The following is a 23,464-nucleotide window of genomic DNA, read 5'->3' as shown; positions in this document are numbered from 1 at the left end:
GGGGGGAATTCCTGTAGTTAGGATATAATAAACATCACTTCAGTGTAAGCTCACAATAATGGTTCCTACAGGTTCCTACATATTTAGACAGAGAAACAGTTACCATAAAACAACATACCAAGAAAACGAAAGGTGTGCTGACACGGTAGCATGTGAAAGCTTCCCAGACCAAAAGCTTGCTGAACCTACAAAAGGACACTAGCACACACTAACATCAACAGCAGATTTGTAACTCAGACCACATAAAAAAATGGCAACAGCTGCTATATGCACAGATGCATATAGCATCAGTTCAAGCCTACAGATTCAGTTATACATCCAGTGCAACAAAGGAGTAAGGAACACCTACCTAGAAGCCACTGGTACATTATCAGAACCTTCCACTTCAGAGTACCTAGAGTTGAGGTTGGCCTCCTGCTTGCTGCTCACACTGGGTAACTGAGTTCAGTAAGGGAACTATGTGAGCAAATAAGTGAAAGTGTTGCATGAATAGCTATCTACTACTCACATAACAGCCTGACTCTATTACTAAGAGCAACGAAAAAACCCCAACACCCAATAAAAGGTGTCCCAAGAAATGTTGATTTGGATTTGTTTCTTACACATGCATTCAATCCCCTATTAGGCTTTATAACAAGGCAGCTATTCGCAAGGATAGTTTTAATATATCTTCCCTCCCCCCCAAGTTAATGGTGGGCTACAGTTTTCAGAGTGATTTCCTGTTTGTATTATATTCTAAAAATCCTGCTCATTTGCTCCACTAGAAAGCATATGCTTGGAAGTGGTTTTGATGGCTTTTAGTCACATCCCCCCTTTTGATTGCCACAACATCCAAAGCATCTGAAAATAAGGGAGCTATTTCAAGTTACATTCCCTTCCTTCCCTGCCCACATGTACTTGGCTACCAATTTGGGACACAGGATCAGAGGGAGCTTCAGGCTTTAGAATAACACAAAAACTTAAAAAATGAAATAGATTAACACAACTTCACCTCCCTCCCCCTGCTCAACAGCTTTTGGCTCCGCTGGTGTTCACCTACATCTTAAAGATCTCCTACCTATTCTTCATGTCCTCACTGCCACTCTTCCAAGGCCTCAAACCCAGCAGCCAGTACCTGACCCACCACAGCATCCAGGCTCTTGAAATGAGCGCTAGCTGCTGGATGAAATGGCAGTATGCAGGTGTAGATTTCCTTCTTGCCTTCCCATAAGCCTGTGGCATTTCCCCTTCCTTGGTACGACAGCTTTACTGCTTGCCTCGGTCACGTATCTCCCTTTTTCTGCAGGAGATTCTGCAGCTGAGCTCACCTTGATCCTATTCCCTACACATCCAAAAAAACAACCCAAGACTTTTCCTGTAGTACTAGATGAGAGCAAGTAGGAGCTGTGAGAAGAGACCTAGATGGGGACTCAGTCTTGGATGGCCCACTTCAACACTGCAACCACAACAGTCACTGGGGAAGGGGAATGCAGAGGCCATGAAGCACCGTGTTCGTACAAGTAGCTGTGAAGTAGAAGGCTTATAGCAGTAGCAGCACCACAGCCTTTACAACTGTCTCAGCAGACTTGCTCATCAGAGAGGTAGCCGGAGAACCACTTTCTATTAGTCTAGTGAACAAGACAAAAAAATCCCACACACCTAAGCACAAGTGTGAGGAGAGATGTGCTGACTACCATTGCTTTACAGAATCAACTGAGCTGGAACTAGCCAACCCCTTGGAAATAAGCACATTTTGTTTCCCTCCCTCCACACAAGAGCCAGTTGCATAAAGTTAGGTCAACATGTGGTACGCATATGATTCAAATATAACATTTCCTGGCAACCAGCAGCAAGCCCAGAGGAGGATCTGCACTACTGATAATGTCAATTTTTCCCATGGCTGTTATAAAAAAAGTCTGCTGATCTTTCGAGACATAAGCAGCAAACCCCATTCTGCTGATCAGCTTTCCACTGTTTTCACTGCTGGTTTGTTTTGTTGTTTTGGGTTTTTTTTTTTTTTGTTTGTTTTGTTTTGGTTTTCTGTTTGATTTGGTTTGTTATATATATATATATGTATATGAAAAGGAGCAAAACCTAAGATGACAAACACAAAGGTCTCCAAACAGCAACTACCTTCATAAAGTAGAAGGACATAAAATGAATGACATAACTGTGTGCAGATTCAGTTCCTCAACTCCGAATCACTCAGTAGCATTTCCAAGAATGGGACAAAGATAATCAGAGGATGGAGAACAGCTTCCACACAAAAACAACTAAGTAGGCTCTAGCTCTCCAGTCTGTAAGAGACATGGCTGAAGAATAAAGGTCCTTAAAATAATAAGGGAAAGAGGAAGAAAAAGGTCATAGAGGTACTACCATTCACTGTTCCCTTCAATACAGGAGCTGGGAGACAGGTGGAAGTTCAAAGCATGAGAGATGAGATGGTTCTCTCCGCAACATGTGCTAAAACCGTGCAATTCTTCACTGCAGTATATGGTGTGTGCTAGGAGTTTGTATTGGTTCAACAACATATTTGCAGAAACTCTAGATGACTTCGTCAAATACGAAGGCATCCTTTCTGGGTCAGTAGGTTAGAGGGCTGTAAAATTCTGAAAGCCAGGAGACTGCTCTGGTGAACTCTCACTATATCCTCACCCTTATTCTCATACGCCTCCCAAAGCACAGTAAAGGTGGGATACCAGACTACATAAACATTTTTTCTGACCTAGTGTTGTTAGTTTTATGTTCTTTATGCACAAGCTGAGTAAGCGGATTAAGAAAAGAATCACTGAGGCCACTTGAAGTTAACATTTTTCTATTCCTTTGGTTACCATCAACAGGAGATCATAACATTTCTCCTATTATTGCCTGAGGCACAATGCATTTGTGCATTTCCTTCAATTCTTCTCAAATTATATAACTAATAAGTCTGGAGACAGTCCCTGATAATGACATCTTCTTTCAAGGCAGGTAACTGGAGAAATTCTAAACTAATTTCAGGAGCAGGACAGAAGTAACTAGTTTCTTAATCACATTAATTTTACAATACTTGAAGGACATCTTTGTTTATAAAAACATGTAGCTTTATCAGCAGCTTTATACATGCCAATAAAGAAGGTTCTGACATCTAATTTCATCAGGAATTTTTTAGGCTGCACTCCCAGCATCTAAAACCAGCACTTCCACAAAAAAACAAACACCAGTAAGAACTACTAGTTTTAATCTGTGAAATGAGGAACCAAAGTGGGCAAGATTTAAGATATCAGGCAGCATGAATAACTGATTAGGATAGACTAATTTTACACATAGAAAAGCTACATCAATAGCTTTGACAGGGATGAGTACATTTTTTTTTATCAAAAAAAGTATATCCTTTCATAGGTCAAAAACATACTTTGGGACTTTCATTACAACTTGATAAATAAACTGAGGTTGCATTCAAAACGGAAAGAGTTTTCAGAAGCTACGTATTTCACCAAGTACTCCCTTGGTGGTTTGTTTACGTTATTAGAGTACCAGTGAGAAACAAGATCATCAGAAACAAGATCACGATTACATGTGAAATGAAGAAAGCAGCAGTGTGTTGGTTCTGCTTATTTCACTTCCGGGCTGTCTCACTTAAGGATGGTTTGAACAATGGGTTGATTTATCACTGTGTTTAAGGAAACTTAGCCAGCAGCGGTATGCATCTTAGGTTCTGTTTGAAGAGATGCAGTACCATTGCCAGACATGTTTCCCCTCCTATGCGTGCAGGTGACAGACTTGCAGAGACTCCACATCCAGCTTAATTTCTGGTAATCATGCTATAATGAGTAACAGCCAGGCTCAGAGGCCAGTGCTCTACCTGGCCACGCTCCTAGCAGCCAGTAACAAGTGGCTTGTCCCAGGGCTGGGGCTGCTTAACATCTTTGTCCATGATCTGGAGGAGGTGTTGCAGCACATCCTCCTCAAGTTTGGGGTTGAGCCCAAACTGAGGGGAAAAGTCAACATGCCAGAGGGCAGGGCTGCCACCCAGAGAGACCTAGGCAGGGTAGAGAAATGGGTCAACAGAAACCTGATTAAATCTAACAAGGTCAAACTTGAAGTCCTGCACAGGGGAAAGAAGAATCATCTGCAAATTGGTACAAGGCTAAGGACTGCCTGGTGGAAGAGCTGCTCTGCTGAAAAGACTATGCAGGGTGTTGGTGGACAGCAAGCTGAACATGAGCCAGGTCTGTGTCCTGGCAGCAAAGGTCAACAACAACCTGGGATGTGTTAACAGGAGCACGGGCAGTGGATGCAGGAAAGTTAATGAACACTGAGTAAAAGGGGATAATCAATCATATGCAGATACTCCACTTGGCTTTGGGAACTCCAGTACAAGAAACACATTGAAAACCTGGAATGAGTTCAGTGAAGGGCCACCAAGATGGTTGGGGGCTGGAATACCTCTCCAGTGAGAAGAGGCTGAGGGAACTGGGCTTGTGGAGCCCAGGAATAGAGAGCTCTGAGGGAAGCATAGCCTGTTCCACAGCTTATTGAGAAGCTAGAGCCAGACTCTTCCCAGAGGTGCAGGGTGGGAGGACAAGGGACAACAGGCTTAAGTTGACATGACAGATGTCCTCACCAGGCATAAAGAAAACAATTCTCACTAACAGAATAATTAATCCTTAGAACTAGTCACCCAGAGTGATTACGCAAACTGCATTCCTAGAGGTTTCCAAGACTGGACAAAACCCTAAGCAGTGTGGTTTGAATTCAATACAGACCTTGCTTTGAGCAGAAAGTTGAACTACAGATCTCCTGAGATCCCTTCCAACCTGAATGATTTTGTAATTCTGTGAAAGGACATATCACAACACTGGATAAAGAGGTTGCACTATTATTAAAGTGACTCCTTAAGTAAAAAATACAGCTAAGGGGTGCAAGGCTTTGGCAGCTGAGCCCTCGAACAAAGGTCTTCACAGACACCTTTCTAGAATTGCAAATAAAAGTAAGATTTGGTGTCTGGTTTCCCAAAAAGTGTTTTGAATCAAGAAAGCTTTGCATGTCTTTTAAGATTTCTCAAGTTTTAGAGTCACTGTTAGTGACAGGGTAAACAAGTAACCATATTATTCTAGGCTTGTGAGCAACACATTGTTCTAATAGTGCCAACCAACCCATGGTGACAATGCCAAAATTGTTACACACTAACAGCTGTTTTAAGTATTAGAACATTTCTGAAAAGTTAAGGGATCACAGGTTGTGCCTTCCTTTATCCTAGAAAATAAAAAACTACTCAGGAAAACATAATTTTTCCCATCTCAGTCACAGGACAGTGGAACAGATTTGGATGGGGGCAAAGTTTGGATCAAACAGTTGCACGGCTCAAACAGTGACACTGAAATTTATTTTTTTTCAGCCCTTCACTTAACTATTTCTCTCACTAAATGTTGGAAGGAAAGTAAGAGATAGGCCCATAAACGTAGTCTCCAAAGACAGAAATCTGCATGTCATAGTTGGAATGGCCACGTTTAACACTTGAAACTCACTGTTTTTCTGCACTTTGACATTAGAGTCCATCACAGCCAAAAGCAGTTCATACTCTAACACAGAGATATAGACAACTCACTGGTTCACAAAGCTGTGTGGCTCAGATGAGACAACAGATTACAAGTCTCAGGTCCTAGTGGCTGCTTCCCTCCACCCCTTGTCCTGCTCCTTCCACAGCAGGGTTAACCAACAACTCACAAACCATGCCCTGAAGTCACTGCAGCTTACTACTCAGCATGTTCAGAGAAGCCAGCAGTTTTTCTAAGCTTGCTTAATACTCTGGTCAAAAAGCTGTGGCACTTCTGCACCTTCTTCAAAAGTTGCTCAGTCAACCTTCCTGCCTCTGCCATATGAGTCAAAGTGGCTGCCTGAACAACCGCCTGACACCACATTTCCTGCAACACAAGGCCAAAGTCTTCCACTTCCTAATCTTTCAATTTATCACCTTGGCCACCTGGAGGAAGAACAATTTTCACACCTCTAAACTGTGTCAATCAAGCCAGCTCTGACTTCATAACTTCTGATTTCTTTGAAACAGAGTCCTAACATTACATGTAGTTCTCGTGGTTAGAAGACCACCTTTCATATCTTCTAGGTGCTTAGCACAACAGAGCCTTGACCTCACCTCTAACTTCTCTATTCCTTACTTAAGTTAATGCAATACAAGTTTCCTAAAGAAAAAATTGTTAACTAAGACAATGATACTTTTCTAAGTATCTTCAGTGAGAGCACCTGGGATATTAACTCTTAAATGGGGGCAGATTTTGATAAAAACATCACTACCAACTACTTTTAATAAGATCCTGATTTAAGTAAAAAAATGTTGTAGCCCAATTCCCAAAGAAAATTACCTTCCCCATTAAATTTCTCCCCTTGTTTATAACAACTGTAAGACGATTATCAGCACTGCTGTAGCCAACACACTCGTATGAATAAATCATTCTCGGTGAGAAATATGCTTATTGCATGTTTATCCAAGGACGTTCACTCCCACACCCTGTATTTTAAACACCTGCAAAAGGTGTTTATTACCTCACATATACCTGTAAATATCACCTCCCTATAATTAAGCCAGGCAATTAAAATCTCCACATAAGCTAGTACGTTGTCTTAAGTGCAAAACTGGGTGGTCTGCCACAGACATGGTCACTTTGTTATATCCGATTGCCTCACCTGCTGCTAAGCCCAGCTAGACCATGGGAAATACATGCAGCTCAGGCAAAATAGTTAATTCAGAGTGTGGGGCCCAGGTCAGATAGCAGAAAGGAAAGATGCCCATCCTCTCTTTTCCCTTTGGCAGTCCCCATGCTCCCCTGGGTATGGATCCAAGACCAGGAGGAGGCAGTGCTGCCCGGGGTCTCTGCATTGCCCCAGGGGCTGCTCAACCCTCTATCCTGCAGTTAAAAATCAAAATAAGCAGGTGATCAACATTCAACCTTTGTTTGATGGGCATAATTCTTGATAAATCTCTCCAGTTTCTCATTATAAGAGAATTATAAGAGTCTATGTGTGGGTGGGGAGCTCTCTTCAGAAGGTTTTTGACACTGTCCCCTATAGCAGACTCATAAGGTAAACACAACCAACGCTACAACAGCAGGCGAGAAGCTGACATAATCACTGCCAGGTAATAGTTATTACCAGCCCACTGTCAAACTAAAGAACTCTACTGCACAGGGTTTGCAGGGACCGCCGCATCTGGTGTTGTATCAGGTTTGTGTTTATTGACTCTGAAGATGGCACAAGGCTGAAGTGGAGTGCAAATATACCAGAGAACAAGATAAGAGCTCAAAGTGATCTTAAATTACAGAAACTACTCTGGAGAAGTCATATGGGACATTCCCAGGTGAGAGACAGAAGAACAGTCCCAAGATGAGATTGAAAGAACTCTTTCCTTAACTCTCCCTAAACATCACAGGTCTTCACATATGTAAAGAGACTGCTGCAGAGAACAGACTAATATGTTCTCCTTTTTCCCGACTAGTAGGACTAGTAGTAACTGGCAAAAAGTACAACTTAGTGCCTGATGTAGCACTCTGAGGAAGAAACAGAAAACAAAGATCCCTACCAGAGATTCCCACACCTAGCAGACAGCAGCAGATAATTTGTGCATGCTTAGCATTCTGTTAGCATTTTTATAGCTATACATTATTTTTATAGCACTACATTAAGTTAGGATTCTTGAAGTAGGCTTCAGGTGAAAGATCATATTTCAATACTTTTTAAACCTCTTTACTGTTGATTCCTCTTTCTTCTAGAATTCTTTTCATTGTAGCTCAGCTCATTCCAGCATCTCCCCTTTACATCTTGCTTTATGAGAATGACCTGCTTTGTATAATCCCAATTTAGTCTTTGTTGCAATGGTTTCAAGTTTTTCATTTATTTTCTTAAATTTCACAAGTTTCCCACCTGTTCTCTTCATATCCTTGGTGTTCTAGAACAAGCTGCACCATAACCATTCAGCAAGATTGGTTTTTACGCCACATCCCTAGATTTAAAAACTGTACAAACAACAAACCACCCACCCCACACAGTTTAGTTGTTTTAATCAAAGAAACTATATACACCACTACAGATCCTCAGGTCAGTTATAGGCACTGTTAGAAGATTTACTAACATTTATTCACAATCAGAATCATTCTTGATTCTTTTAAAAAAACATGAAAGTTGTCTTACAAAACATGTAGATGGGTGGAGATGGCTCAAACCTTTCTTGCATTGACAGAAATCTCAATGCAGAGCCTGCACTCGCATTGCAAGTCTGATCCAGAAATACTTTTCATTACTATTTCTGCTTGGAGAATCTAAAACACCAGAGGTCTCAGCATAACTATGAAACTTTGTTTTTCATTTCCATGAAAAAGTGAGGAAAAGCAAACCCTGTTTAGTAACATCCTTTTGCCTTTGGAAGAGCTAAATCAGACCTCCCTTCCCACACATTTCTGTCCCCAAAAGCAACCTGCAAGTCTCACAGCAAAGCTAGGAACACACATTCACAATATTTTTCTTACTTCTCTGCTCACTCAACAGGTTCACACTCCGCAGGCTGGGATTTTAGTCTACCTTTTTTGTTACGAAGTTCGTCAACACTGTATCTGTTTATCTGCTCCATACAAACTGATAAGGAAATAAGCCCACAGAAGATAAGTGGGAACTCTTCAACAGCTACCTTCCTGCTGAGCCAGCAAGTGCTGTTTCTGGCACCATCTGTGTCCTGAAAGTCTGTTCTCTACTGCTTTATTCACTAAACATGGAAAAAAAATATTTGGAAAGAAAATCTCTTGAAGCATCTTCTACACTGAGGAAGCTAGTTTTAAAATGTTTTAAAAGAAATAAAGAAAAAAAGGTGACTTTTCACATAAGTTTCTTCTTAGAAGAACTTTACTTGGATCCCTATCACATTGAATCAGAAACAAATTCTAGGTCACTTCAGTTTTAAATCACCACACCTAGACTTCCTTCTAGAAAGGATATTGTCTTGTCTTGCAAATACACCTTCAGTGCTGAATACTCAACAAGCTAAGTGAGAGATTACTTGTAGTTACAAATTAGGACTCAAAACACTGTGTTGCAGATTGCAGTTCAGGAAAGAGTAAGGAGATCTATGTACTTTTCTGCAGAGACCATAGAGCCAGGGTGCTTGTATCCAATGAGGAAGAGATGAGACTGATGTGTGGAGAATTGGAAAAGGTGATGTGCCAAATCCTTCTCTTGTCATAATTCTTACCATCAATCTGGACTTTGTATTTGATGAGTAAGGAAACAAGGGGGAAAATTATACCCACCTATTATCACCAAAAAAGGTGCACTAATTGCTTGAGGGTTTACTTCAAGCAAACTTTATAACAAGTGAAACCAATTGATTCTGATCACGCACATGTCCTTCAAATTACAAAAGTGATACAATAAACTTTATATGCAATTTATATGCAAACAGAATGAAAGGAAGAAGATGTGTTCCAGAAGTGGTGATGCTTTTATGGAACATGGGCACTGGTCCAGAGTCCTCAAACCCAGACAGTCCAGGGAAGGAAAGGGGCAAGACAGAAGTGACCTCACGGATGAGTAGAGAACAATGTCCTGGATAAGCCCCTACCAGTCGAGACTCCAATTTCAGTCTGAAGCAAGTCCTAAATTTTCTTAGTTCAGACAGAGATGCTGCCTTCCCTCCACCTCCAGTTTCTCCTAGCTGGGCCAAGAGTACAAGAGTACCCAACCCACAGGTACAGAAGCCTGCAGAACCTTGCCAAAAATCTTCTTGTGAAGTTCAAATTAATTACCAGGCAACTTTTGTACATATTTAACCTTGAATGCCTTGGAATACATTAGAATTTTATCTTCTACAGCTGCACTTTAAGAGTGAGCTCTTCAGGATAGCAACCCTGTGGTTTTGTTTCAATGTAGTACTCGCAGATTATAGCAGGTCATTATCTTCCTTTATTCTAGCACTTAGCCCAGAATATGGTCTAAAAGGATTATCTTACCTTTTTTACTTTTACAATGATGGTCTGTTAAGTACACAGTGAACTCTCACATTACCCAGAGGAAACAACTGCAAGTCCAATTGTTGTGACTGGTTGTAAGAGTCAGTATTTTGTTTGGTAACATCAATCTATCTGAAGGAAAAAACTAGTTGGAATTTTTTTCCTCCAGAAAAGCAAATAGTTAATCTGAATTTGTGTACTTGGTTTATGAAAAGTCTTGTTAACAAATGCTTGTTACTCTGGGACCATTTACACCCACTGTTTATTTCCCAATCTATATGTAATGACAATGGGTCAAGCGTCAAGGTTTTTTTAACACTGAAGTTCAATGTTTTCTCTTCTCCACGCTACTACAAGACACTAGATTTTACTAAATAAATGCACATGCCTCTTGTAAAGCTAAGAAGGTACACCACTGAAGCGGTTTAAAGGTTTTCACAGTAAACTCATTTACCCCAGCATTTCATGAATCTAAAGAGCCAGCTCCCATCTGCATGGAGAACAAAGCCCCTATATCAACAATGGAGCACCTTCCACAGCTGATGTATCACAAAAAAGTCACAATTCAGATTAAGCTTCAATTTATTTCCTGAGTATTTTTCTGGTTTTGAGAGCCAGGAGACAATACTATTCTCTGGGGTGTTCAGGAGTGGGAGCTACTACCAAACTCTGTTACACTTCACACTACAAACACTTCAGCAATATTCCCATGGGACCAGCATCCCTACCAGTCTTCCAGACCTGCTTTCTCCAAACCTGACAAGCTGCATTTGAGAACATTATGGATACCTTTCTTATTACAACAGGTTTTGTGGGTCATTTGTTATAAACCAAACATCAGCTCTGTTGGGTGTGGGTTTGCACAGAGACACTCCCTGGGTCCCAATCCCACATGGACCAGGACTTAGAGGTGCCACTGTGTAACACACTGGCAACCTACAAAGCACCAAACTAGAGACAGGCACACCGACTGCTAGGGGCATACCTGTAGGCATCCCATGTAAAATGCTTGTTTTCAATAAAGAACAAAATTAAGAAAATACAATTATTTCAACAGAAAATACTTTTGCAAAGAATTATAAGGTAACCTTCCTAATAATGGTTATACTAGGAAAAAAAAACCACCTCAAGAATATTAATCCTTCTGTTCTTTTCACATATCCTTATGTCACTGTAAAAAGAAAGGTGTTGCAGGGTACTCTGTTTTGTATTTCAAGATCAAACATACATGAGGGCTTATAGACTGAACCAACCTATAGACCTCTAATTTTTTTTTGTTTAGTTTTAAGGATTTCACAACCATTAGAAGTCAGTCTTGATTCAAGCAATTAACAAAGGAGTGACAAGGCAAGCAGATTGGCACAGAGGGACTATAAGAAACAATTTAAGTAAAATTGCTCCAGCTGCCACACATGCACACACACACTCCATCCCCTCAGAAAATATTATGCAAGAACATAAATCCCTCTATGTATAATCTTTCACTCTCCCTATCAAGCAACTGGTTGCAAGAAAGATTTGTTTTAAGGGAGAATCATCAAAAACTTTCTTACAGAGCTCAGAGGAAGTTTTTCCAAGGTGCTTTAGCACCAAAACAAAGATACCAGAGCCCAAGGTAAACTTGACATAAGGCAATTCCCTGATGGATTTAGTCACCAGTTGCCGTATTTTGTCATCAGCACTCTTAAGAACACACAAAACTTACCTGCTTAGTGTAGAAAAGACAGACCATCAGCATTTACAAAGAGAAACTTTAGGAAGTTTCTGGACAAACCATACTTGACAAGCAGCCCTAACGTTGCAAGAGAACACAAAAGAATTGTAGACATTATTTTGGGGCCTCATCCCTATAAATTCCATGCCCAGACAAAATGTGATGTCTGTACAAGCAAATTCAGGACATCTAGACAAGGCTGAGATTATGTTAATAGGGACAATTTTAACTCTTCCTTGGAAACTTTGGGAAGACACCGTGTTTTAAAAAGGTGGGGCAGAGGGAACATCTGTCTAAGACCAGATGTCACTACAGAAACAGCAGTAATGGGAGAGAGAAATCATTTAAAGATCAGGAAGCAGATAGAAAACAGGGTAGATACCTATAACATACAAGCAGTAATAACTGCATACACATAAGGAGGGACGAGCAGGTAGAAGCATTTTGATGTACTCTCCTCAACAGTGCTTACATCCATGTTTGTTCAAATTTTTCTGACTCATATGCCTCTGTTCTGATACTCACTGCACCTACACGAAATCCTCAGAGGAAGTTTGTACCAAAAATATCAGTTAATACCCAGATCAGTCACCCTCAACCATTTCTATTACTACTCTTCCCAAAAGCTTGACAAAAAAGGCAGTTATGAATTTGAAATAAAAGGTATCAGGTGGATACAGTTCAACTGAGGGCAGCACAAGGTTCAGGAAGCACAGAGGAAATGCTTACATGGACAGCACATACCAGAAGGACAGGCTGAAGCAATGAGAGCAGGTGTGTGCTGGTATCTTACAGAAACCCTGTCATTGACAGTCTAGTTGGACAGAGCAATGACTCCATTTTTTCCTCCAAAACTAGGAAGCAAGCAGGCAGTGCAAACAAAGATGTAGCTGCAGAAAGTCAGATGAAGAAGGCAAACCAAACCTGTTCAGAGAATGCTACAGGAGCTTTATCCTCAAACCCTCCACCTCTCTAATCTCCCTCAGGCAAAAGGATGACTTATCACTAGCAAAATGCGAAAACAATGTTTTAAACACATACAAGGTAGAAAAACAGTAAATAAAGCAGATCTGTTCTTCACAGTAGTCCATCTACTGAAAAAACTGTAGCACTATTTGTGGAGTGTGAACAGCAAGTATACCACCTATCTGTGAGAACCAATAACCGTAATAGCACGAAAGAATGATTTGCCATAATGCCACCACTGTAGAAGAGCAAGGAAAAACCAAAACACAAACAAAAACAAGAAAAATCAAAGAAAAAGGATCTGCATTAAATTTCTGCTTTTGTAAAGGTTTTGGCCAAGTATTTAAATACGAACTTGTGTTAAATTTACTGAACTCATACACCAGACACCAGCAAGGTCCAAAATGGACAAGCTTTCAGTCAAAGAGAGTGACTGCATCAGGAAGTCAGCATTCACCAAAGAATCCATTTCAACATTTTTTATGGTTAACTCGGAGAGCAGAAATGAAGGCAGTTATCTGAATTGCTTAGAAGGCTCTATTGTTCCCTCTTCCAAAGGATTTTTCCCCAGAACAGAATGGGTGGTGTGTGAAGCAAGTGAAAGGTGGGGGAAGGGGAGAAGTCTTGTGGATAAAGAGAGAAACAGAAACACAGTTTTAAGCACAGATATCAATTTTTAAAGTAACTTCCTACCTCCCACTGCAAGTGAGGCGGGATATTTCTGATCTGAAGCTTCCGACTCCTGCAGATAAATTAAAGAAAATAGTTTAAGAAAAAACAGAAAGAAAACATTATTGCAAGATAGACTATACATAGCACTGTAGTACATTTAAACATCTGTAGTACTAAGAGGGGCAAAACCAAATACACAACTCAAAAAACCCAACAGATCACTTGCGGGGGAATGTCAGGTCAGAATAATTTCAAGTCCAAAGAGCTGTTACAGAAATACTTGTTACACATTTGGCAGTTGTTACATTCCATAGAGTCTCCACTTTTCTTGAAGACTTGTTCTATTTCAGCTTTAAGGCCCTCAGTATCTAACTGTCTCCATTATAAATGGGTTATAATCCCATGTATTTGTACTGCATTCCTCTCCACTTTTTTTTTTTTCTTCTTAATTCACCAAGAAGATACTTCAGGATTCTACATCCCTTCAAGGAAGAGAATACAAATTTTAATAAATACATTTGCTTTGATATTAAGCTTCTCATTAACCTAATAACAGACTGTTTTCTAATAATTATACATCTGACCTTCTCCATCCCTGATCAGGAGGAGGAGGGGGTAAGAATCAGTAAATTCATTGTATTTTCACCCCAAATTTACATCAGTTTTCACTTATCTAGTAAACAAAACATTCACTTTGAAGTGCTACTGCAAAGCCTGGCAATGTGCTTGCTGCCTTCACAGCCAAGTCCTTTGTCTCCTCCCTTCCCCCAAAGTGAGAGAACAAATACATGCCAGAGATGCCACAAAACCCTTGGGACTTGCAAGAATGTGTAGATTAGCAGAGTTTCAGCTGGGCTCAGGTAGGGCATGTTTGTTGGGTCAGTCTGTCTGGCTTGGGAAGATCTGGGGAAGGGAGAGGGGACAATAGAACCAGCTAGCTTAGGTCTCAACTACATTTTGGGTCACCAAAGCAGCTAAAATAAATGTCTTGTGTTTAAACACTCAGTTTTACTTAGTGCTTTAATTGCTCAATACTGACCTCTCACAGAAAAACGCTTCACATTTTAAGGGCTTTTTATAACAGAATAGAAGTTTGTTAAACTTATACAGGCCAGTAAAATCTTGCAGCAAAACAAGTTTTAGAGATGTTCCTGTCTAGCAATAAAATCAAAAACTTTCATTTTTTTCCCCTCAGATACTTTTAAAATACACTCTTTTCCCTAACACCACCACCACCCACCCACACAGGCCTGCAGTGAGTGTTTTACATGTTGAAATGCTCTTCTCAACAGGCTTTTTTTGGGGCACAGCCGGAGCTTACAGCACAAAGCCACCTTGCCCAAACTTCTTACATGGAGGTGTCACTCCCAACACTATAACAACCATGAGATCAAGCATCAAGCACACTTCCTCCAGAAAAAAATGATCAGGTCTCAGTTGTGCAGCATTTCTCAGCTGTTTTCATTCCCCCTCAAGCAAGTAAGAGCCAATTTCAGCATTTGATTGATCATATAAATAGGCGAGGAAGGGAGAACAAAAACTCAAACCGCACACAACGCTATTTAAGCTTTCATTTCCAATAAAGCAAAGAAAGAGTCAGGAGCTGCTCCACTGTAATGGGGGGGGGAGGAGGAAATTTCCTTGAAGTCCGCAAAGATTTCCTTAAACTATAATCTCAGCTAGTGATACTGCGACAACACAATCACCTTAAAGTAGTGATATTCTGCTCTGAAATATCAAAATAATCTCACACAGCAACCTGAAACTTGAAAGCTGTGTCCTAAAGTAGAACATAAAAAGGGATGTTCATTCAATATTAAAAATACTGGGAAATTTTAATGCAGAAAAATCCCAAACCACAAAATTGGCAGCCAATACCCTATTCAATGTGCTTCAAACTGTGTCATGCCATTAGTCTCTCACACTTGTAGATTCAAATTAAAATTCATGAGTTTCGTAGCAAGGAGTGTCACTCGCAGAAGGATCCAGGCACGTAATAACCCAGCCAGCAGTCCAAAAACAGGTCTCACCCCAGCTCGGCAACAAATGCTCATGCTGAGAAGTGTGTATATCCACTGGTGAGAAGGGGAAAAGTCCTTTTCAGAAGCACATACACGTTTCACAAACACAACTGCCACCTCACATTTCATTTAAGAAAACCTACATAATGCACTCCTTTACTGCCCGACACCTGAAAGACACACACACACACACACACAAAAGGCAATCTCTACATTTAAACAATCTCTACATGTACTCAACAATAAAGGACATCAAGTTTTGAGATTCTTTTCTTCCCACATGACTTCGAGTGTCTGAAAAGTTTGATGCACTTTAAAACTTTTGCCAGTCAACATTTGTAGCGCAGAAATAACTTGAACATCCTGAAAGGGAGGAGGAGGAAGAAGGGAGAGGAACAAGACAGAAATGCTGCCTTAAAATTACCAGTTCCTCTACCACATTCATAAAGAGCCAAAGGCAATGGCAAGCCAAGTACAAAACGGGTACAGTCCCACTGTGCACCTTAGTTCATGGCAATAGTGAGACACCTATTGTACAAAGCTGAAAGGTCACTTCAAAAATACAAGAATAGCTATATGAACCATTTAATTTGAAACTATTTACACCTTCATCAGTTGCTTGGCTGCACTGCAAGTAATATTAGCTTGTCACCCAACGCACAAGTTTGAAGTCTAGTGTTTATTGATGCATGTGAATATTTTTTTTTATATATTAATTGTGATACAGCAATAATGTAAGAGAAAAAAAAATTGAATAAAACTTTGCATAACCAAGAGAGGAGTCGCACAAAATCAGTGTAAAATAAAAGATCACAAGCACCTTTGAGATTTCTCCATTACTATCAGCTCCTATTAAAAAAACAACTATACATATTTCTTAAGATTACCTAAAAATACACAAAGTTTGTAACCCTTTTTCCCAACCCCCCCCGCCCTTCTCCCCACACAGAAAGAACAGACAGAAGTAACAGAGGTATTTTTGGGTTCCCACGACCAGAACGAGCACTGAACTAGCAGCAAGCAGGCAGAGACCGAATCCCCACGCACGGCGATAACCTGCGCAGCTCCTGCTCGGAGATATCGCTCCTCCCGTCCTTCTCCCGCGCTTTGGCAGCCCCGCACAGCGATCTGCAGTCCCCTCTGCTGCCTGCACGTGAACCCACAAGGAATCAGCTCTCCACTCTGGCAAGAAAAATTCCAAACCAAATGGAAGCGTATAGCAAAGAGTAAGGGATGAAGCTGGCTCCGACTGAATTCACCGGAGTGGCAACAGCTTCCGCTAGGATGGGTTCTGATTTCAGAAAGCACGTTTTTGCACAGGAGCAAAACTCAACACAATAGCATAATACCTGGAGGTTTTCGTTTTCTTTTGTTTTGAAATAATCTTAAATTTTGTTACTTTACAACTACTTGCAGTCACACCAGTTGTGTAAGACAAGAAATAGTCCTTTCAAATGCCATGAAAGTTTTGTTTAATATATAGCTCACATAGACTTCCTAGATCTCTAATAAATAAAACATTGCCAGCATATCTCAATGTGACTCATGTAAGCCTGGTGTATGCACTTTTTCCAGTTTAAGCAGATTTCTTAATTCATTTATTCCGTTCTAAATAGCTATTGCAAATAGATGTCAACTGCAAAAAAATTGCATCCTCTGTATCATATGAAGGTTTTTGAAAGCTACCTATATATAGTTCACAGTGTGTAAGCAGGTATTCCCACTTGCTACTCTTTTACAAAAGACACACCTTTTATTGGATAAGAAGAAAACTTCTGTATCAGGTTAGTCCATGAGGAATTATTTGGCAATGATTTGCTTTTCTTAAGAGGGATTGCACGTATTCTAATTCTTCTTTTCAGGTATTATGCAGGTAACTGGATTCAGTTACTTCAAGCCACTGCTGATGACAATACATCGACATATTTATTCTGGGGATGTTAAGACAGAGTCTTGCGTTTGCAGGACATGAAAATCTCTGCAACACAGAAATCAGGTAAAACAAAAAGATGTAATTGTGCCCCTTCACAAAGCAAGCGGCATATTTGTGCTACACACGTGCACAGAGACGGAAAGCGGGAAGTACCATAAAGATGGATAATTTACTAAAAGCCATCTTGGTGATCTCATATGTAAATACAGAGAACATGTGTGCAGGGACAACTAGTGCTCCTGACCCATGAGAACCTTCCACACACATGAAAACACTAAACATGTCTGAGGAAAGAAGTGGTGGGAGGAAAGAAGAAAACTCATGATTTCAGCATTCTCTTTCTTTTACATGTACATTTTTTTCCTCTCTCTGCCCTCCCCACACACATCACTTTTTTTTTTTTTAACCTATCAAAATCCTCTTGGGTTAAAAAGATCGCAAAAACTGTCCATTATTACATCCCCACATTAAATAAAATTTCACTATACGCTTTCACTCAATAATACCATCTCACCGTATGTTTTATGTGACATTTAGCAAAGGCAAATCACATAAGACCCACACCTCCCCTTAAGGGACAATCATTTGAAAAAAAAACAGAAGACAGACAATTATAAAGCAAAGAACAATAAAGTATCATGCTTTTGCTCACAGTTCAGATTTTTTTGTACCTTGTATATACCGTGTCTCAAAATTTTACTCTGAGAGGGAAGCATATACATAAGTATCAAAGTGACTGCACTTTAATGATTTCCTTGTACCCATGCGCTTACCAGACCCTTCTCACCATCCTCCCTCCCTCCCCCCAGAGACCTGCTGCCTCCTGCTCCTTAATTCCCATTTCTCAACAATAAAACGACGTAATAGTCTCTTATTTCAGCAGCATATGATCTACACAGTGTTAATGCCTTAAACTGGCAAGGCGCAAACCTACTCTTTTTAAACAAGAGTCTATGGAGGGGGGGAAAAAAAAAAAAAAAAGTGAAGAGTTAAATATGTTTGAAAGGAGATCAAGTGAGCATCGGCTATGTTAGTCCATTCAATTGTTTGAACTCAATACCTCCGGGAGAGAAAGTAAATGGTCTACCTTTTCCACTCTTCGGAATGTGCTTATTCATTTTGTCCGTCCGAGGTAGGCACCGCTATAGCCTCGAAAAAGTCTTGGCACCTGGGCCCACCAGCGCAGGCGCAGAGAATGCCAACGCGCCCCAGCACCGCGTGTTGTCACTCCCCAGTGCTGCCCCCCAGCTCCGACAGCCACGCTTGATGCCCCTGCAAACCCACTCGGCAAAACAAACCTCTTTCTCCCTCAGCTCCAAAGAGCTGCGTGAAGACAGAAATCATCGTTTCTCAAGCTTACTTCACTGACAACACAAATTTAACATAGACAGCTGGAGATGCAATATTAAAAAAAAACACAACATCACTATGGACTGTGGCTAATGCCATACAGTAAGAAACAACCTCTGTATAAAACATCCTGACTTGAACAGCCATAAAAACAAAGTTAGCAACTCCTAGAGCCAAATGGAGAATTGATGGTAATCAACTGAATTTATAGGGGAAGGGGAAGAGGTGTCTTATTGTTTACTCTGCAGCCACCAAAATAAAAACAGTCAAGAAAACCCCAACACAAAAAGCTACCCCCACACACAGAGTTTATTAGTTTCTCCCCCTCAGGATGCCTCAAGTAGCTGATGCTTGGTCACAACAGAGTGAATCAGTGTTTTTAATGCTCTTCTAGTGGGAAAGCAGGTTTACAGGACAAAATAAACAATCCTTAACTCTCAATTCCTATTAGTGTGGTTGGGGGAAAAAAGCAGAGGAGATTTTTAGTTACAAGGTGAGGAAAGGGAGCTCTCCTTACCATTTTCTTCATGGTAAATGTAGGCAATAATACAAATTAAGCCACTGGAGTAGCTTGTTCTGTAAGAGGTGCTGCAGTTTCTGCCTACCTCCCCACCTCACACTGAAACTTTGGAGGTTTAAACAACCTATTCAGTCTGTTTAAGTTGTTCATATTTGATTCCTGAAAGCACCTAACAAATAGTAATAAATCATCCAAATAAAACTTATTGAATGTGCATTCTAAACCATCTTTTTATATATATAAAATTACATATGTATATACACACACAATTATATATCTCAGTTTGCCTACTCTTAACAAGTAGTTCTGATGAATACAAAAGCAAAGGGTCACACTCCCTACCCAAGAACAAGGTATACTGAATTTCTGTTAAACGCATACTCAGGTTCAGTAAAGTGATAAACAGGGGGTTTTGTATCACTTCTATTAAAAGGTAATTCATTTCTAGTGTATATTACAAGGCACACTGATGACACAGTTACTGTATTTTATCAAATCAAACCATTAGCTTGTGAACCAGAAAGTTCATCTTGATGCCTTACCTACAGAAAAAAAGAGGAATGGTTTCAAATACCAACTTGTTAATACATATCACCACTTTTTCTTTTTACACGCTGATCTGGACAGCGGAATACTTGAAGAGGAAATGTTACTGCTCCAATTTCAGACCCAATTCAGCAATTCAAGCAGACAAAGATTGGCTAAGCCACAGGCAAACTGCAGCAATACTTCTCTTTGTGTTGCCTCATTATTTAATCCCAGACCTGGATTTAAAAGCATTCTGTACTACCATTCAGAATAAAGATTTTCCACAAAATTTACACAAAGAAAATTTTTTCTCAAAGCTCACGCAAGACATAATGGTTGGCTCCTAACTACACTTTTCCCCTTTCATCTTGCACATACGACCCACCAAAGTAGCCGCTTCGGAGAGGTGTATTATCTCAGCATTCAAGATGAAAATCTGGCTCTTGGATTACCTCACAGATCCCTCTGTGCTGATGATCAAATTTCCTACCAGTGCCTGCCGAACATCTCATTTGCTTACTACTTCTCTGAACGATTGGCAAGCTGTCCACGGGGCCAGCACACCACACAGCCCCGCTCCCGAAAGCCACCAGCCAGATCCGGGCACAGGGCTGCACCCTCCTTGCAGGATAAACTCAAATACTCGGAGAGAGAATGGGTATTTGTGGACAGGATACGATAGCTCAAGAAGCACAACCAGAACATTTATATTGGCACTTCCAAGTTACATCATGCAAAATAGGTAAATCTACCAAAGTAAGCCTGACTGTAGGTCTTATGTTTATGTAGATTAGCCAGATAGTAGGCTTTCACCTATTACCATTTGCTTCAGGATTTCAGTTTAACAGTTCTTCACATCACTAATTAGACTAAAAGCTTATATTCATTATTTGTAAATTCCCTTGAGTGGTCCAGAAAGACATTTTAAAAAGAAAATTCTAAAGCTTCTGCCATTACCATATTAATGTTGAATTTCTCATTTATTAAAAAAAAAAAAAAAAAAAACACACACCAACACACACATAAAACTTTCATTTTCCAGGTGTTGTTAACAAGAGAAAGCTGTTAAGTTTATTATTTTTTTTTTTAATTAAAGGATCAAGCACTGCTTTAAATTTAATGGGAAGTTCCGTTATCCTTTAGGAAAACAAGCTTTCACCTACCTTTGTGGCTTCTGACATTTCAGGTCTTTTCTCTTCCCCCATGATAAAACTCTTGGGAGAAACTTAAATGGCATTTTTTTGTGGGGGCTGGTTTTGGGTGTTCCCCCCACCAGTTGTTGGGTGGGGATGCGTGTGTTTGGTTTTCGTTTGGTTGGTTTGATTTTTTGTTGGGTTTTTTTCTAAGCACCACAGGTTCTCTTTCCCACCTTTTCCTCAGAGCAGGGGTCTGTATTCCTTAAACAATTAAACCACTGAGCCGGTTTTGTTGACCAAACATATTAGAGCTATGGACACTCACCATTTGTTCTCCAACCCCACCACTAACTTGCAATTAACTGGGATGTGGATAACAGTGAAAACACTCAGGAGGTATACAAAAAACTGAAAATAACCTCTTTAAATGCAAAAGTGCTTCTAAACATGCAAAAAAGGTTTAAAATCTTAACCACTATGAACTAGTAATCCCTTAATGAGGGGACACAATACTCACCACCTTTTATCTTTCTCCTCCGCACCCCTCCTTTCCTTCAGCCACCAGAATAGCTAAAGGCTTCCTCTTTCCCTTCACCTGTTTTCCTAGTGCCCATGGGAGCTGCTAGCTGGAGTAGTCAATATTTCCATTACAGACTAACTAGGAAGTTTTACATCAGCTGTAAGCAGCAGCTCTAGACTGAAACTTGCATATGATGTCCCTGTAGTACATGGCCAAGTTAAGGACTGTGGAGCTCTAGATAAGGAAATGAAGGAATGTTTTGGGGTTTTTTTTTGGTTGTGGGGTTTTTTTGTTTGGTTGGGTTTTCTCCCCCTTTTTCCAGTGAATTCAGCTCCTTTTAAAGAGCTCCGGAGGAAGAAAGAAATGGTATAGGATACTTCAGTGTCATTTCTGAAGAAAAAGGGGTACCAAAACTTGAATAATCAAAAACCCAACAAGATACTTTGTTCCATGAAGAAGCTGCTGGATATACCCTCACAGTGCTTTTATTTTGCACATTTTCCCTACCACCATCGCTTATCACACAGACATTTGCTCATCAGTTAGAAGCCCGATAGAAATAAGTGACCAGATATCACGTACAACACAAAAGTTTTGGCAACTTTTTTGGTACGGGAAGTATGGCATCAGATTAGATCTTCTCTTAACCAAAACTCAGTGATTCACCCTTCTCAGATTGAAACATCTAAATAAAACTAGCAGCCACCGTTCTGCGGAGCCCAACTTGCTCAACCATGACCCGGCGTTTGCAGAGAATGTCCCAAATGCTTTCCAGACGCCTTATGCCACAGCTATAGACGGGGACTCTAAGCTGTTTTGATCCCTTTCAGGTCAGGCTCAGGTGAAACTAAGGTTGTTCATACCCAGTTTAAATTCACTGTATGCTCCAGATTAACCAGTCAAATTCAGTTCTGGTTTGGGGGGTGAGGAAGGGAGAAAAATAAGTCTTGAAGTGAAACAGTGGGAGTTGCTCTGCCTGTAAACTTAGACCATGCAATTGCAAGACCTCTGTTACATAGGCTTATGGAGCAGAGAACATGTATTTGCTATTTTTTTTTGCTAATAATATCTGATTTCAACCTTTCAGGTTGAGAGCAAGCTACTTTAGAGCTCGAACTGAGCAAGGTGTTTGGGTAGTTCAAGGACTCATCCTGGCACACACTTCGCTGCCTCACCGTTTCACCCACACACACACACAATTTTTTAAAGAAAAGACTGTTTTCTGCCACTCTCAGGCTACTTTACAAATAATGACACAAATTAATGTCCAATTCCTAAAATGATCTCAGTAAACAAAGATTCCCATGCGGTCTGAGAAATGGAAACACACTGAAGCACTCATGCTGCTGAAAGCACCATCTGACTTCAAAAAGCTTATATGCTATAACTAAAGCAAAGGAAAAAAATCTTGCTTAGTCTGAATTTAAGTGTATATGTAAACTTCAGCTAATAGACAAGTTCGCTAGCATTTTCAAGTCTATTCCCATGATATAAAGGGATATTAACAAGGGCAAACTACTTCATTTAGACAACTGTCTATATAGTGATATCTAAAAATATTAATAGAGTCCTAGTGATTAAAAGAACAAAGTTAACAAGACCACAGAATAAATCAACACTTTCAAATGTACAGCCGCACATTTCAGGCTTTTTCCAGTGTTTAAAGCTACCCTTAAAGAATGTGGTTCATGTCTGTGTGTACATGCACATGCATGCATGGCTTTCATTCTGCATCCATCCTGGCTGAAACTTCCATTTTTATTACTTTTTTCATAAATATGTATATAACTCAACTTTGCAAGAGGACAGCTTTATACTGACATGATAATTGAGCATTTGTAAGATACACTATGCTCGTAGTTTGATGTTCCAGCAAAACCTAACAAAGACCTGTAGTTAGCCTGTTCATGTGGCTAAGGATTTCTTAAATTAAAAAAAACATTTCCTCATTACTACTTTCCACCCTTCAAACTCAAGACAAACCAAGATAAGTTTGAAAAGCGCTGGCAAGACAAATAGCTTCTTTTAAATCTTCTAGACCACAATAACAAGAACAGATTAAGTAGAATACTTCATCTGTTTTACAACAGAAGAAATATCAAATTTATCATACATTCCCTATTATTTTTGCTT

At 40.1% G+C, this 23,464-nt stretch overlaps 1 protein-coding gene across 2 annotated transcripts in view; it reads right to left on the bottom strand.

Moving 5' to 3' along the window:
- IGF2BP3 (insulin like growth factor 2 mRNA binding protein 3) overlaps window positions 1-23,464 on the bottom strand; it is a 117,813-nt gene that overhangs the window by 78,729 nt on the left and 15,620 nt on the right. For both annotated transcript variants that reach the window (XM_042801782.1, XM_042801783.1), the window contains one exon: window positions 13,345-13,393. In XM_042801782.1, the coding sequence (XP_042657716.1) occupies window positions 13,345-13,393 (49 nt within the window). The remainder of the gene's footprint in view (window positions 1-13,344; window positions 13,394-23,464) is intronic.

This window comes from Tyto alba, unplaced genomic scaffold (genome assembly GCF_018691265.1).
Source record: "Tyto alba isolate M040663 unplaced genomic scaffold, T.alba_DEE_v4.0 Super-Scaffold_38, whole genome shotgun sequence".
NCBI classification, from domain to species: Eukaryota; Metazoa; Chordata; class Aves; order Strigiformes; family Tytonidae; genus Tyto; species Tyto alba.
This window is presented reverse-complemented; position numbering and strand designations above follow the sequence as displayed.